Source organism: Rhinichthys klamathensis, unplaced genomic scaffold, assembly GCF_029890125.1.
Source record: "Rhinichthys klamathensis goyatoka isolate OS25496 unplaced genomic scaffold, OSU_Roscu_1.1 h1tg000523l_1, whole genome shotgun sequence".
NCBI lineage: Eukaryota > Metazoa > Chordata > Actinopteri > Cypriniformes > Leuciscidae > Rhinichthys > Rhinichthys klamathensis.
In genome coordinates, this window is record NW_026607002.1 from 2,666,192 (window position 1) to 2,678,398 (window position 12,207).

Here is a 12,207-nt window from a genome sequence, read left to right on the forward strand (position 1 = left end):
CTTAAACGCTGTAGGAAAAATGCCAGAATGGAGGGATGAGTTGATTATGTGTGTGAGTGCTGGTAAAAGTGTGGGAGAGATGGCTTGTAGAAGGTGTGAGGGGATGGGATCTAGATGGCATGTGGTAGGATGACTGGAGAGGAGAAGTTTAGATATTTCTGCCTCGGTTAGTTGAGAGAAGGTTTTTGGCTGTGGGAGAGGTTAGTCTGGGTTCCTGTGTGTGTGGAGCTGAGAACTGACTGCTGATAGTTGTTGTTTTGTTGGTGAAGAAATTAGCAAGTTCATCAGCAATTAAAGATGAGGTGGGTGGTAATGGAGGTGGACAGAGGAGAGAGTTGAATGTCTTGAAAAGTGTTCATGTGTTAGAAGCGTTGGTGATCTTTTTGTGGAAATATGTGAAGATTTTGCAGCACTAACATCAACAGAAAAGGATGAGAGCAGAGACTGATAAATACTCAGGGCAGATAAGGTCTTTTGATTTGCGCCATTTCCTCTCTGCTGCGCTCTTTAATGACTGATGAGGAACATTAAGATGAAAACTGACATGGAACAATACATCTAACACTAGATACTAAACTGGATTTTGTTAATTAGGGACTCAATGATTTTCTTTTTGGTTCTAATTTGTCAATTGAACCAGAATGTAATGTTGGAAAAGAGTCTGGAAAGAGTCTCACATCCAAAAGCATTCTCAAAGATCATCTGCGCCGCCACTCTGGAGTGAGATCATTCAGCTGTGATCAGTGTATTAAACCTTGTTTTACAATCAATCTTAAGACGCCTTACAATTCATGCTGCTGTGAAGCCTTACTTCTGTTCTTTATGTGGACTGAGTTTTCACAATTGGATTATCTAAAACAGCATGAGCGCATTCATACGTGTGAGACCTTATTGTTTGTTTTCTGAGGAAATTCTTACAGGTTGAAAAGCAAAGTCGAAGCAGTCCTTTCTGTATAATTCACATTCACATTTCTCTGTTATTAACGGATCAAACAGCGCTGACGTGGAAACCAGGAAGAAACATTGTGCCATGAATGAACTATTTAGTGTCCACAGATCAGCAACATTCACCATGGATTTACTGTAGTAACACTACTAACTGTAACCATGGAAGTTTGGCAGGAATAGTAGGCTATAATGCTTTCAAGTAACATTACGTCGGTTTTATTTTGACATTATAAATACAATTGCTGCCCTCAAATGTTAATCTGAACTAAAATAAACCTTTGTTTATAATTACTACAATATTTCATTTCATTTTGTCCAAGGAGCTGTTTTGTTTTATGTTCCTAAGAAAAGTCAAGTATAGCTCCATCATTGCTCAAAGTAAAAAAAAAAATCATACTTTATGATGTTAGTTTTAATAAAAATATAATTAAAAAACTTAAATCAAGGAAATTTCTCTGGCATTTCTTTCTTTTTGCTGTATCGAAAACGTACCGAACCGTGACACAAGTGTATCGTATCGAACCGACCCGAACCGTTGCACCCCTAATATATATAGAGGTGGGTAGAGTATCCAAAAACTGTACTCAAGTAAAAGTAATAATTTTAAAGGTTACTTGAGTAAAAGTAAAAAAGTTTCCAGTGAAAAAACTACTCAAGTAGCTAGTTACTAGTTACGTCAGATCATATATATATATATACATATACACTCACCTAAAGGATTATTAGGATCACCTGTTCAATTTCTCATTAATGCAATTATCTAATCAACCAATCACATGGCAGTTGCTTCAATGCATTTAGGGGTGTGGTCCTGGTCAAGACAATCACCTGAATTTTGAGCGTGGCATGGTTGTTGGTGCCAGACGGGCCGGTCTGAGTATTTCACAATCTGCTCAGTTACTGGGATTTTCACGCACAACCATTTCTAGGGTTTCCAAAGAATGGTGTGAAAAGGGGAAAAACATCCAGTATGCCGCAGTCCTGTGGGCGAAAATGCCTTGTTGATGCTAGAGGTCAGAGGAGAATGGGCCGACTGATTCAAGCTGATAGAAGAGCAACTTTGACTGATATAACCACTCGTTACAACCGAGGTATGCAGCAAAGCATTTGTGAAGCCCCAACACGCACAACCTTGAGGCGGATGGGCTACAACAGCAGAAGACCCCACCGGGTACCACTCATCTCCACTACAAATAGGAAAAAGAAGCTACAATTTGCAAGAGCTCACCAAAATTGGACAGTTGAAGACTGGAAAAATGTTGCCTGGTCTGATGAGTCTCGATTTCTGTTGAGACATTCAGATGGTAGAGTCAGAATTTGGCGTAAACAGAATGAGAACATGGATCCATCATGCCTTGTTACCACTGTGCAGGCTGGTGGTGGTGGTGTAATGGTGTGGGGGATGTTTTCTTGGCACACTTTAGGCCCCTTAGTGCCAATTGGGCATCGTTTAAATGCCACGGCCTACGTGAGCATAGTTTCTGACCATGTCCATCCCTTTATGGCCACCATGTACCCATCCTCTGATGGCTACTTCCAGCAGGATAATGCACCATGTCACAAAGCTCGAATCATTTCAAATTGGTTTCTTGAACATGACAATGAGTTCACTGTACTAAAACACAGTCACCAGATCTCAACCCAATAGAGCATCTTTGGGATGTGGTGGAACGGGAGCTTCGTGCCCTGGATGTGCATCCCACAAATCTCCATCAACTGCAAGATGCTATCCTATCAATATGGGCCAACATTTCTAAAGAATGCTTTCTGCACCTTGTTGAATCAATGCCACGAAAATTAAGGCAGTTCTGAAGGCGAAAGGGGGTCAAACACAGTATTAGTATGGTGTTCCTAATAATCCTTTAGGTGAGTGTGTGTATATATATATATATATATATCAGTGCTTAGCATAAGTGAACACACCCATGCTAAAGTTGAAAAAAAGAGGAATAAAATATCATCTTTTGGAAATTGATCTTAATACCTTAATTTAAAAAATGAGGAAAACTCCAACCTTTAAAGACACCAATTTTCTTTGTAAATTAATAATGTATGGTAAATAAATAAATGTTCTTCCTTAAAATACAGGGTGCAGTTCTAAGTTCGCGATTTCAGAACACCGACTGTTTCTATAGCAAACGGAGGTTCTAACGGCAGCTGAAGTGATGCAATGACTTAACCGGTTGGAAACGGGCTCTTTAACCCTTGTGCTGTCTTCGTTTAGGGGTTAACCAAAGGGTCTTGGTGTCTCCAGAGACCCCAGACAACAAAATATAATTTTGTAACGAAATAAGTTTTTTTTTTTTTTTTACAAATGTAATTTTAATGTTTTCACTCCACATTTGTGCAGTTTTTGGAGGATTTATGATATCCAAAAAGGGCAAGGTTTAAACTGAACTATGCATAAGCTAAAAAACAGCTGTAAATTACGGTACAGTCTTTAGTGAAAGAAATAACTAGTTTTAGGTAAATCTCATCTGAATGGCAAACTATTCCTTTGTCTCTATTTTGTACACATCCCCTCATTGAATTGATGTCTGATTACAGAAATCAACCTTTAATTCACTTAAACCATGAATAATCCAGAGTGATTGTAAGTGTGATGATCATCTGCTAAATGAGCAACAACGACCACAATTCACTCCTTCAGTCAGTGAAGCTCCCACAGCCGTTCATGAGAGTTTAAATGCTGGGGAATATTCCCATCTTCCCACAGGAGAAGAAGCAGTGAGCAGGAGGAATTACTCCAGGAGAAACTACTGACATACTATTGTAAAGATGGAGATTAAGGAAGGACCCTGCAGAATAAAAGATGAAGATACAGAGGAACAAATAGGTCGGTGTGTTTTCCTTCATTCTCTTTAATGACTGATGAGGAATACATCAATACATCTAAAATTAAATACTAGTAGACTCAGTTGTAAACTTTGTGCTAAATTGTTGTATGTGGTGTATGTAAGAATTAACTTTGTGTCTCATTTGTCCTTTTTAAAATTGAATTTAATATGTTTGTTTTAGACCTGATGGAAGTGAATGAAGACAAACATCCTCATTTCACAAATGAAGATGGAAAACTGACATATAAAAATGAAGACAAGCATCTGTTAGAAAAACCTCATAATTTCACAAATGAAGATGGAAATGCAGTCGTTTCAAAGACTGAAGAGAATTTCACACAGAAACAATTTGGAAAATCTGGAGTCAAAGGATCTTTAACCTGCTCTGAGTGTGGAAAGAGTTTCAGACAGAAATCAGACCTTAAAAGACACATGAGAATTCACACTGGAGAGAAGCCTTATACATGCACTCAGTGTGGAAAGAGTTTCATTCGGAAAGAACACCTAAATGATCACTTGAGAATTCACACTGGAGAAAAACCGTTCACATGCTCTCACTGTGGAAAGAGTTACAGACATCAAGGACACCTAAGTGTGCACATGAAAGTTCACACTGGAGAAAAAACATTCACATGCTCTCAGTGTGGAAAGAGTTTCACATCCAAAAGAAATCTCAACTATCATCTGCTCTCTCACTCTGGATTGAGATCATTTAGCTGTGATCAGTGTGATAAAACATTTGTTTTGAAATCACACTTAAGAGCACACCTTAACGTTCATACTGGTGTGAAGCCTCACTTCTGTTCTTTTTGTGGAAAGAGTTTTTTACTACTGCAAACTTTACAAGTGCACCAGAGTATTCATACTGGTGTGAGACCTTATATGTGCTTTGACTGTGGGAAGAGCTTTATTACATCCAGCAACTTAAAAACACACCAGAGAGTTCACACTGGAGAGAAACCGTACAAGTGTTCACACTGTGGAAAGAGTTTCACTCAGCTATCTCATCTACAGACTCATAAGAAAAAACGTTGCCCGAAGTTGTCTAATGAGCAAAGTTCATGTTCAGATCCATCGGTTACAAATAATACACTTACAAGTAAATAATTTGACGTTCAGATTCAACAAAAGCTGGATGATTTGCTAAAATTAGTAGTTAAGTTTGATTGTTTGACAAGGTGAACCTTTGGGGTAGGTCAAATTAATAGTTCAGAAAACTAGTGTGTTGCCATGAAACAATTTGTGAAGAGATGTGTTTTGTTTCTTTGTGGAGTTTAATTAAAATAATCATTTTCTCTTGCCCAACAATCTTGGGCATTTCAGGTGAACTGTAAGCTGTAATTCTGTACCTTGTACATCGTTACAAAACCATTAATGGTTGACTTTTTAATGTTGTATTTATATTTTAATGCACACATACCTAATTTGCCAATAAATCAGTTTTATCAATTGCAATAAAGAATTGAAGCTAATGGGAACATTGGAATAAGAAACATAGTGTCTGTAATTGGACACACACCCCACATTTATCCAGCACTTTAAATGTTATTTTTAATGTGATGACCAAGAACATTATTTGTTCATTCTTCTGAGATTATCTCCATTTGTCAAACCGAACGATTAAAGATGTGGGAAATCCAACATTAAACAAAAAGAACTGTAATTTAAAACTAAAACGGACATTATTTGGCATTATAACCAGTGCTCATCTGATGGCGACAGATGAGCATTTATTATTTTATTAGCCATTTTCTGTAGCCTAATATTTTTTCATGTTTCGCTTTTGAATAAATATTAATGACTAATTTATTGTCTTCTAGTACATTACTTTTATTGATATAATTGTAAATATCTATTAAAATAGTGATATTCTGGTCTATAACTCCACCCCGAACTTCCCGCTGACCTGTATCTTGCTTTCTCATTGGCTGTAGGTCATCGCTGATGTAGTTTTCAGTCAAACACATTTCACACAGGAGGATTTTGAATCTCAAATTTAGCATGCTAAATATCTCACAAGCATCAGCGACTCGTCTGCGATTCTCTGAGATCGCGTCTTTGATAATTCACACTGAGCTGCAACTGTCTTATGGTCTTTTTAGGAAGGCCAGTGAGGAGGCCATTACAATAATCCACCCTGCTGGTGATGAAAGCATGCACAAGTTTCTCTAAGTCTTGACCGGAAACAAAGCATCTAATTCTTGCAATATTTTTCAGATGATAGAATGCTGATTTAGTTATTGCTTTGATATGACTACTGAAACTACGGTCTGACTCTAGAGACACACCAAGATTCCTGACTTGATTTTTAGTTGTTTGACCCCTAGCGTCAAGGTATGCGTTCACCTTGAGAATGTCATCTTTGTTTCCAAACGCAATGACTTCAGTTTTGTGACTTTCAGCATTTACCACTTTTAGGAGATCTGCTTCTAAGCTGTTTAACGCACTTTTGAAAAAAGAGATGTGGGAAGTGCGTCAAGGGCGCAGGTTGATGTTTAAGGTGCTGTACAGTTTCTTCCAAAATTTTGCCATCAATTTCTTTGAAATCAGACATAGTAACTGCATTATCAGGTTGTGGTCTGATCTGTCTGACCCCAGAGCAACTCAAGGTTGTGTTGATCACCTTTCTGATATTATTGATTTTCTCAGAAAAGAAAAGCAAACTCACTGCACTCGCTGTCTGAGAATCTGGCTTGGGGGGTTTATCAGTCTCTCTACAGTAGCAAAAATGGTGTGTGTGTGTTGTTTAAGTTGATGTTTATAATATTTGAGAAGAAAGTATGTCTAGCTTTGCCTATATTAAAAGCATGGATGCTGTCTTTGTAGAGGTTATAATCGACTACAAGTTTTGTCTTCCGCCACATACGCTCTGCTTTTCTGCATTGTCTTTTCATATTTCGCACTGCTGTTTAGCTTCTCCAAGGTGCTTTTTGTCTACCACTCTTCTTCCTGACTTTCACTGGAGCAATTATCATCAACTACATTTAACTTTTGAGTTAAAAAAATCAAGTAGAAAATCAACAGAGTCAGCAGATATACTTGGCGTTAAAGATAAAGCCTTCATAAATAGTACACTAGTGTTCTCATTTAAGCATCTCTTCTTGTCAGACACAATTCTAGCTTCAATGGCAGGAGAGATCAATATATCAAAGAAAATACAGAAATTAATAGACGGTGTTACATCCTTAATAACAATTGATGAAATGTTTAGACCCTTACTGATAAGTAAATCTAGAGTGTGTCCACGATTGTGTGTAGGTCCATGTACATGCTGAGTACTGGTCTATACTGAGTAATATTGGTTTCTAAATTATCTATGTGAATGTTAAAATCTCCAGTAATAGCAAAACCGTCAAACTCTGAGGTAATTGTTGATAACAGTTCTGTAAATTCCTCAGCAAAGGCTGGAGAGTATTTTGGAGGCCTGGAAATAATAAGTAAAATGCATGGAGCACCTTTTAACACAATACCCAGATATTCGAAAGACGGGTAATTCCCAAATTATATTTGCTTACATTGATAGACATCTTTAAAAAGAGCAGTTAAACCCCCGCCTCTCTTACCCGCTCTGCAGACACTCATAAAAGTAAAGTTAGGAGGGGATGATTCATTGAGGACTGCTGTACTGCTGCTGTCTTCTAGCCAAGTTTCATTTAGAAAATAAAATCCAGGTTGTATGTGGTTAAGTCGTTGACTAGAAGTGGGAAGTGACTAGTGGGGGCTCTCACAAGAGGAGGGTGAGGGCAAGCTGGGCCAGCAGGCTTTGGTGGTTGTGGGGCCTGCCGTTTTCTGGTTGATATCTGGGGGCTTGCAGCATAAGAGTGGGATAGTGGGCTTCGAGCATACACTAGTTCTTCCACTTTTTTCTATGAAGTGGAGATGCTGGAGAGAGGGATAACATGTCTGGTGAGAGGGGCTGTTGCTCTGGTGTTATCGAAGGCTGTAATATGCTGTCCTGGTTTCCCTGGCTGTTTCCCAGAAAGTCGTCCTTGGGAGCTGAATCTCGGAGCAGTTCTAGTATGTCCCGGTCTGTCTGTGGAGAGCTCTGTGGGCGGGGCTCTGCTGACATTGTGTCCGTGAGCAGAAGTTGTTGTGGCTGAGTGGTGTTCTCATTGTCTTTGTGTGATTTGTCAACCGCATGTCCATTCAGGTGCTGAAGTGAAGTCCTGTGGTCATTCATACTGTGTCCAGGTGTGTGTGTGCCATTCAGGTTGAGTGGATTGGCACACACTGCAGAAGGATGATGGAGGGAGAAGTAGATATTGTCCTTTAGCACTCTTGAACCAAGTTTGTTTGGGTGGAGCCCATCCTGTTGAAACAGTTGCCTCTGACTCCAGAAAAGATTGAAGTTGTCAATGAAGTTCACTCCTTTTATATTGCAGTTTTTTGTAGCCATGTGTTAAGCCCAAGCAACCATGAAAACCTGTTTGTTCTTCTTGCTTGGAGTGGTCCACTGATGAATGTTTGAACTTTTGGTCTTTAAGTGTTTCAAAAAGTTCATTGAAATCCTTCTTAAATAGTTCTAAATGATCTTTATAAATATCATTATTCCCCACATGAATGATGAGTCGATTTGCAGTCTTATGTTTTATCAGAATGTTCTGAAGTTCCCTGTTTACATCAGAAGTTGTTCCTTGTGGAAGGCAGCACGTAGTTGTATCCCTGCTAATAATGTTTCTGATTATGGAGTCCCCCACTATCAGAGTCCTGGGCTCGGCTGCGCTCTGAGCTGAGTGCCGCTGTCTGCTCGACCTTGAGTGCCAGTTAGCAGTGTTAGCTACTGGCTGATTCAGTCTGTGTTCGATCACATTCATCACGTTTGGGGATTCCTCATTCATTAATACTTCAAATCTGTTCTCAAGATGTATAGGTGGTGGTAGGAGACCAGTGTTTGCAATCCTTGTCAGAGCCGTATCTGGGGTAGAGGATGCTACTGCAGCAATATGTGATGCTCGTGACAATCTAATGTCTCGAGTGCCTTTTGGGTCTCGCTCCCTGTTTGTGCCATCGATTTGTAAGTCGATCTGCTTGTTTCTCTACACTCAGTATGGCCTGTCGAGGAGGACTAGATTCATGGGACTCACCGGCTGTATGCTGAGGGCGTCCATGACGCAGCTCTGTTGTGTGGTCCGTCTGGTTTGGTGGTCCCGCAAGTAACTTTGTTTCAAGAACTGCAATCCTTTGTAAAAGTCTGTGGCATTTAGTGCAGCAAGTAGATTCCAGAAGAGGCATTTTCTCTTATCTTTTTGAATGTAGGCAGTTGTGTTTTCCCTTCCCTGGTATGTAAGCTTTCAGTGGGAGGCTGGACGGATAAAAGAATTCTGCTTTTTTATAATAATCCAAGCGTTTGAGCACTGTGCTTATTTGCTGAAGTTAAAAGCAGGTGATAAAAGGAGATTAAATATAAAAACGATAGAGCAAAGTGCGGAGCAGTAAGCAAGAGCGTCCGAACAGTAGCGGAGCAGGAAGTGGAATGAGAATTATGCCTGTATCGTATTTGTTATGATCATGATTGGAGAACGAAATTGCAAATGTATTGCTTGTGAACTTGCAATTTAAATCTCAATCTAAAAATATGAAATCATGCAGATGCTGTGGAAATTGCCCTTCGATTGACAAACAGTGTGCAAAAATATTGTAGATGGTGAAAAAAATGTTATCTCTAATCATTTCGGATAGCTGCATCATGCTATGCTACTATTTAAGCTAACTAAAAAAAAAAACATTAAGAACGGGAAATGTTTAATGTCACAATCTATAGCTTCGGTTATATACTAGTATATGAAACGTACAAGGTAAAAGACATTAATGGTAGTTATAACATAGTTCAAACGACTTGTATAATAAAGTGATTTTGTCTGATTTGTAACCAGGCAGTAAAAATTACCCATAAAACGTGCTTTGAACCAATCGGATTGCTTGGGTAAGCTGGGACTCAGCACTTCACCGCAATGGCACTTCTCGTAAAGAGTAGGGGTGTAACCCCAAGTGTCCTGGACAAATTCCATCTGTTGGCCCTTGCCAATCATGTCCTTCTAATAATCCCCATCCATTGAATTGGCTCTATCACTCTTTCTCCTCTCCACCTATAGCTGGTGTGTGGTGCCGTCGCATCATCCAAGTGGATGCTACACACTGGTGGTGGTTGAGGAGAGATCCCCTGATATTACATTTACATTTAATCATTTGGTAAATGGACAGCATTTATATAGTGCTTTCACAGACCCAATGGCCACCAAAGCGCTTTATATATTGCCTCACATTCACTCACTCATTCATACACCGACGGCGGTGTCAGCCATGCAAGGCGCCATCCAGCTTGTCGGGAGCAGCTGGGGTCAGGTGTCTTGCTCATGGACACCTCGACACTTGATCAGGTGGAACCGGGATTGAACCACCAACCTTCCAGCTTGTAGACAACCTACATGAACCACTGAGCCACTGCCACCCCATTTAGCAGATGCTTTTATCCAAAGCGACTTACAAATGAGGAGAGCAATAGAAGCAGATAAACTAACAATAGGGCAACAAAATGTAAGTGCTATGACCCTTCCCAGTTTAGTCTTGTATAGCAGTTTATGCAGTATATATATATATATTTTTTTATAGATATAAAGTAAAAGAGAAGAGAACAGAAAAGAAAGCATTAGTATTAATGGATCAAGTGTTGCTGAAAAAGATGTCTTCAACCGTTTCTTGAAAATGGCTACGGACTCAGCAGCTCGGGTTGAGATGGGCAGGTTATTCCTCCAGCAGGGAACAGTCAAGGTGAATGTCCATGTTAGTGATTTTGTGCCTCTTTGAGATGTAAAGCACTTTGGGTGTACAGTAGTACATATGAACACGCTATATAAATGCCTAATTTCATTAATTTCTTTTCATCTCTGCTCTAGGGGTGTAAATCGGACAGTTTATAGGCTATCGATTGATTTATCGATATCTAAATTTTATGTGCCAAGTTTAAACAAACAGTTACATTTTTATTTACTCACAAATGCAACCAAAATATATAACATGAACGTTTAATTAAACTCTGAAAATTGCATTGGGACATATACAACAGAAGAGTTCTTTGCAAAAACCAATAACTCCGTTCTTGCTGATTTTCATAAATCATGTTTTTTTTTTTTTTATTCCAAGTGCATTCCAAATAATATCAATCAAACTGCAGCTGGGTTGTTTGAAGTAATAACAAAAAAAATACAGGTAAGTTTCTAAATTAAAGTTCATTAAAAGTATGTTTTTTAGCAAAAGCTGATAACTCCTCATTTCATGTTTCAGAGTTAACCAAGTAATTGCTATAAGTTATTGCAAACACTGTTGTCGGATAAATGAACGGCCAGAACACATTAAAAGTTTACTGTTTTCTGTTGAAACGGTGTTGTGTAAGCGGCCCCTAAGTTAATAACTAATGATCTTTGCAACGGAAGTGAATCAATCAAAACTAACTTTAGCTGAACAGTAACTTTATTCTAGAGCTGCTGCAAATCCAAAACAATCTCTGTAACTTTAATTTCCTATTATCACTGTAAAGCTGCTTTGAAACAATCTATATTGTTCAAAGCGCTATATAAATGAAGGTGGCTTGATTTGACTTGATATATAATAAAACACTGGGTTCATCTTTGTAATGTTAATCTCTTCAGCTGACATAGACGCCTGACATACTTCATTGTGTGATTACACGCAATACAGGGAGCTTTCCCTCACCACTGTAACATGCTGCTTTAGCAAGGTTATAACCCCGAAGAAGATATCTCGGGTTCATCAAGTTCGTTGAAATTATCCATCCACTCCTCTCAGCTATTGCATCTTTTCAAAGTGACTAGCACCCTGGTCAGCCACCTGACCTAAATAGTGCGTGCTGATTCGTTAAAACGGACTTATCGGGTTATGTTCAAGGTTGCTTGTTGGTTTCTGCTGTAAAACATGAACTTGACAGTGGACAATACCGGCTTTTGTGACAAAACTTGTTTAGGGTTCAGTCAATCTTGTCAGGCGTCTATTTCAGATGAGGAGATTAACGTTACAAGACAGTATGATGAGTAAACGAAAATGTGCACTTTGGAGGAAATGCGTAGAGGGACGTTGCGTGAGGATGTGGAGAGATAAATAAAGGTAACATACAGTAGAGGTAAAAAAAGGTACCTCATATCGATATTTTATGTGTGGCATCAACGCATCTTATCGTTAGACGTTTGATCGATGCATCGATCCATTTGGATGTATTGTTACACCCGTACTCTGCACTGGCTTCCACTCGCTGATCGCATCAAGTTCAAGGCATTGACGCTTGCTTACAGATCTACCACAGGCTCAGCCCCCTCCAACTTTCACTCGCTCTTACGAATCTACATCCCTACCAGAAGCCTACGATCGGTCGATGAGCGACGGCTCGTGGTACCATCACAGAGAGCCACAA

The 12,207-nt window shown here is 39.2% G+C and overlaps 2 protein-coding genes across 2 annotated transcripts in view; both read left to right on the forward strand.

The window, feature by feature from the left end:
* Window positions 1–12,207, forward strand: part of LOC130073060 (gastrula zinc finger protein XlCGF7.1-like) — a 296,214-nt gene that overhangs the window by 140,395 nt on the left and 143,612 nt on the right. The window lies entirely within an intron of this gene.
* Window positions 3,970–5,252, forward strand: LOC130073065 (gastrula zinc finger protein XlCGF7.1-like). The gene has a single exon (XM_056238492.1). It carries the CDS (start codon window positions 3,972–3,974, stop codon window positions 4,890–4,892), a length of 921 nt encoding a protein of 306 aa, XP_056094467.1. The 5' UTR covers window positions 3,970–3,971; the 3' UTR covers window positions 4,893–5,252.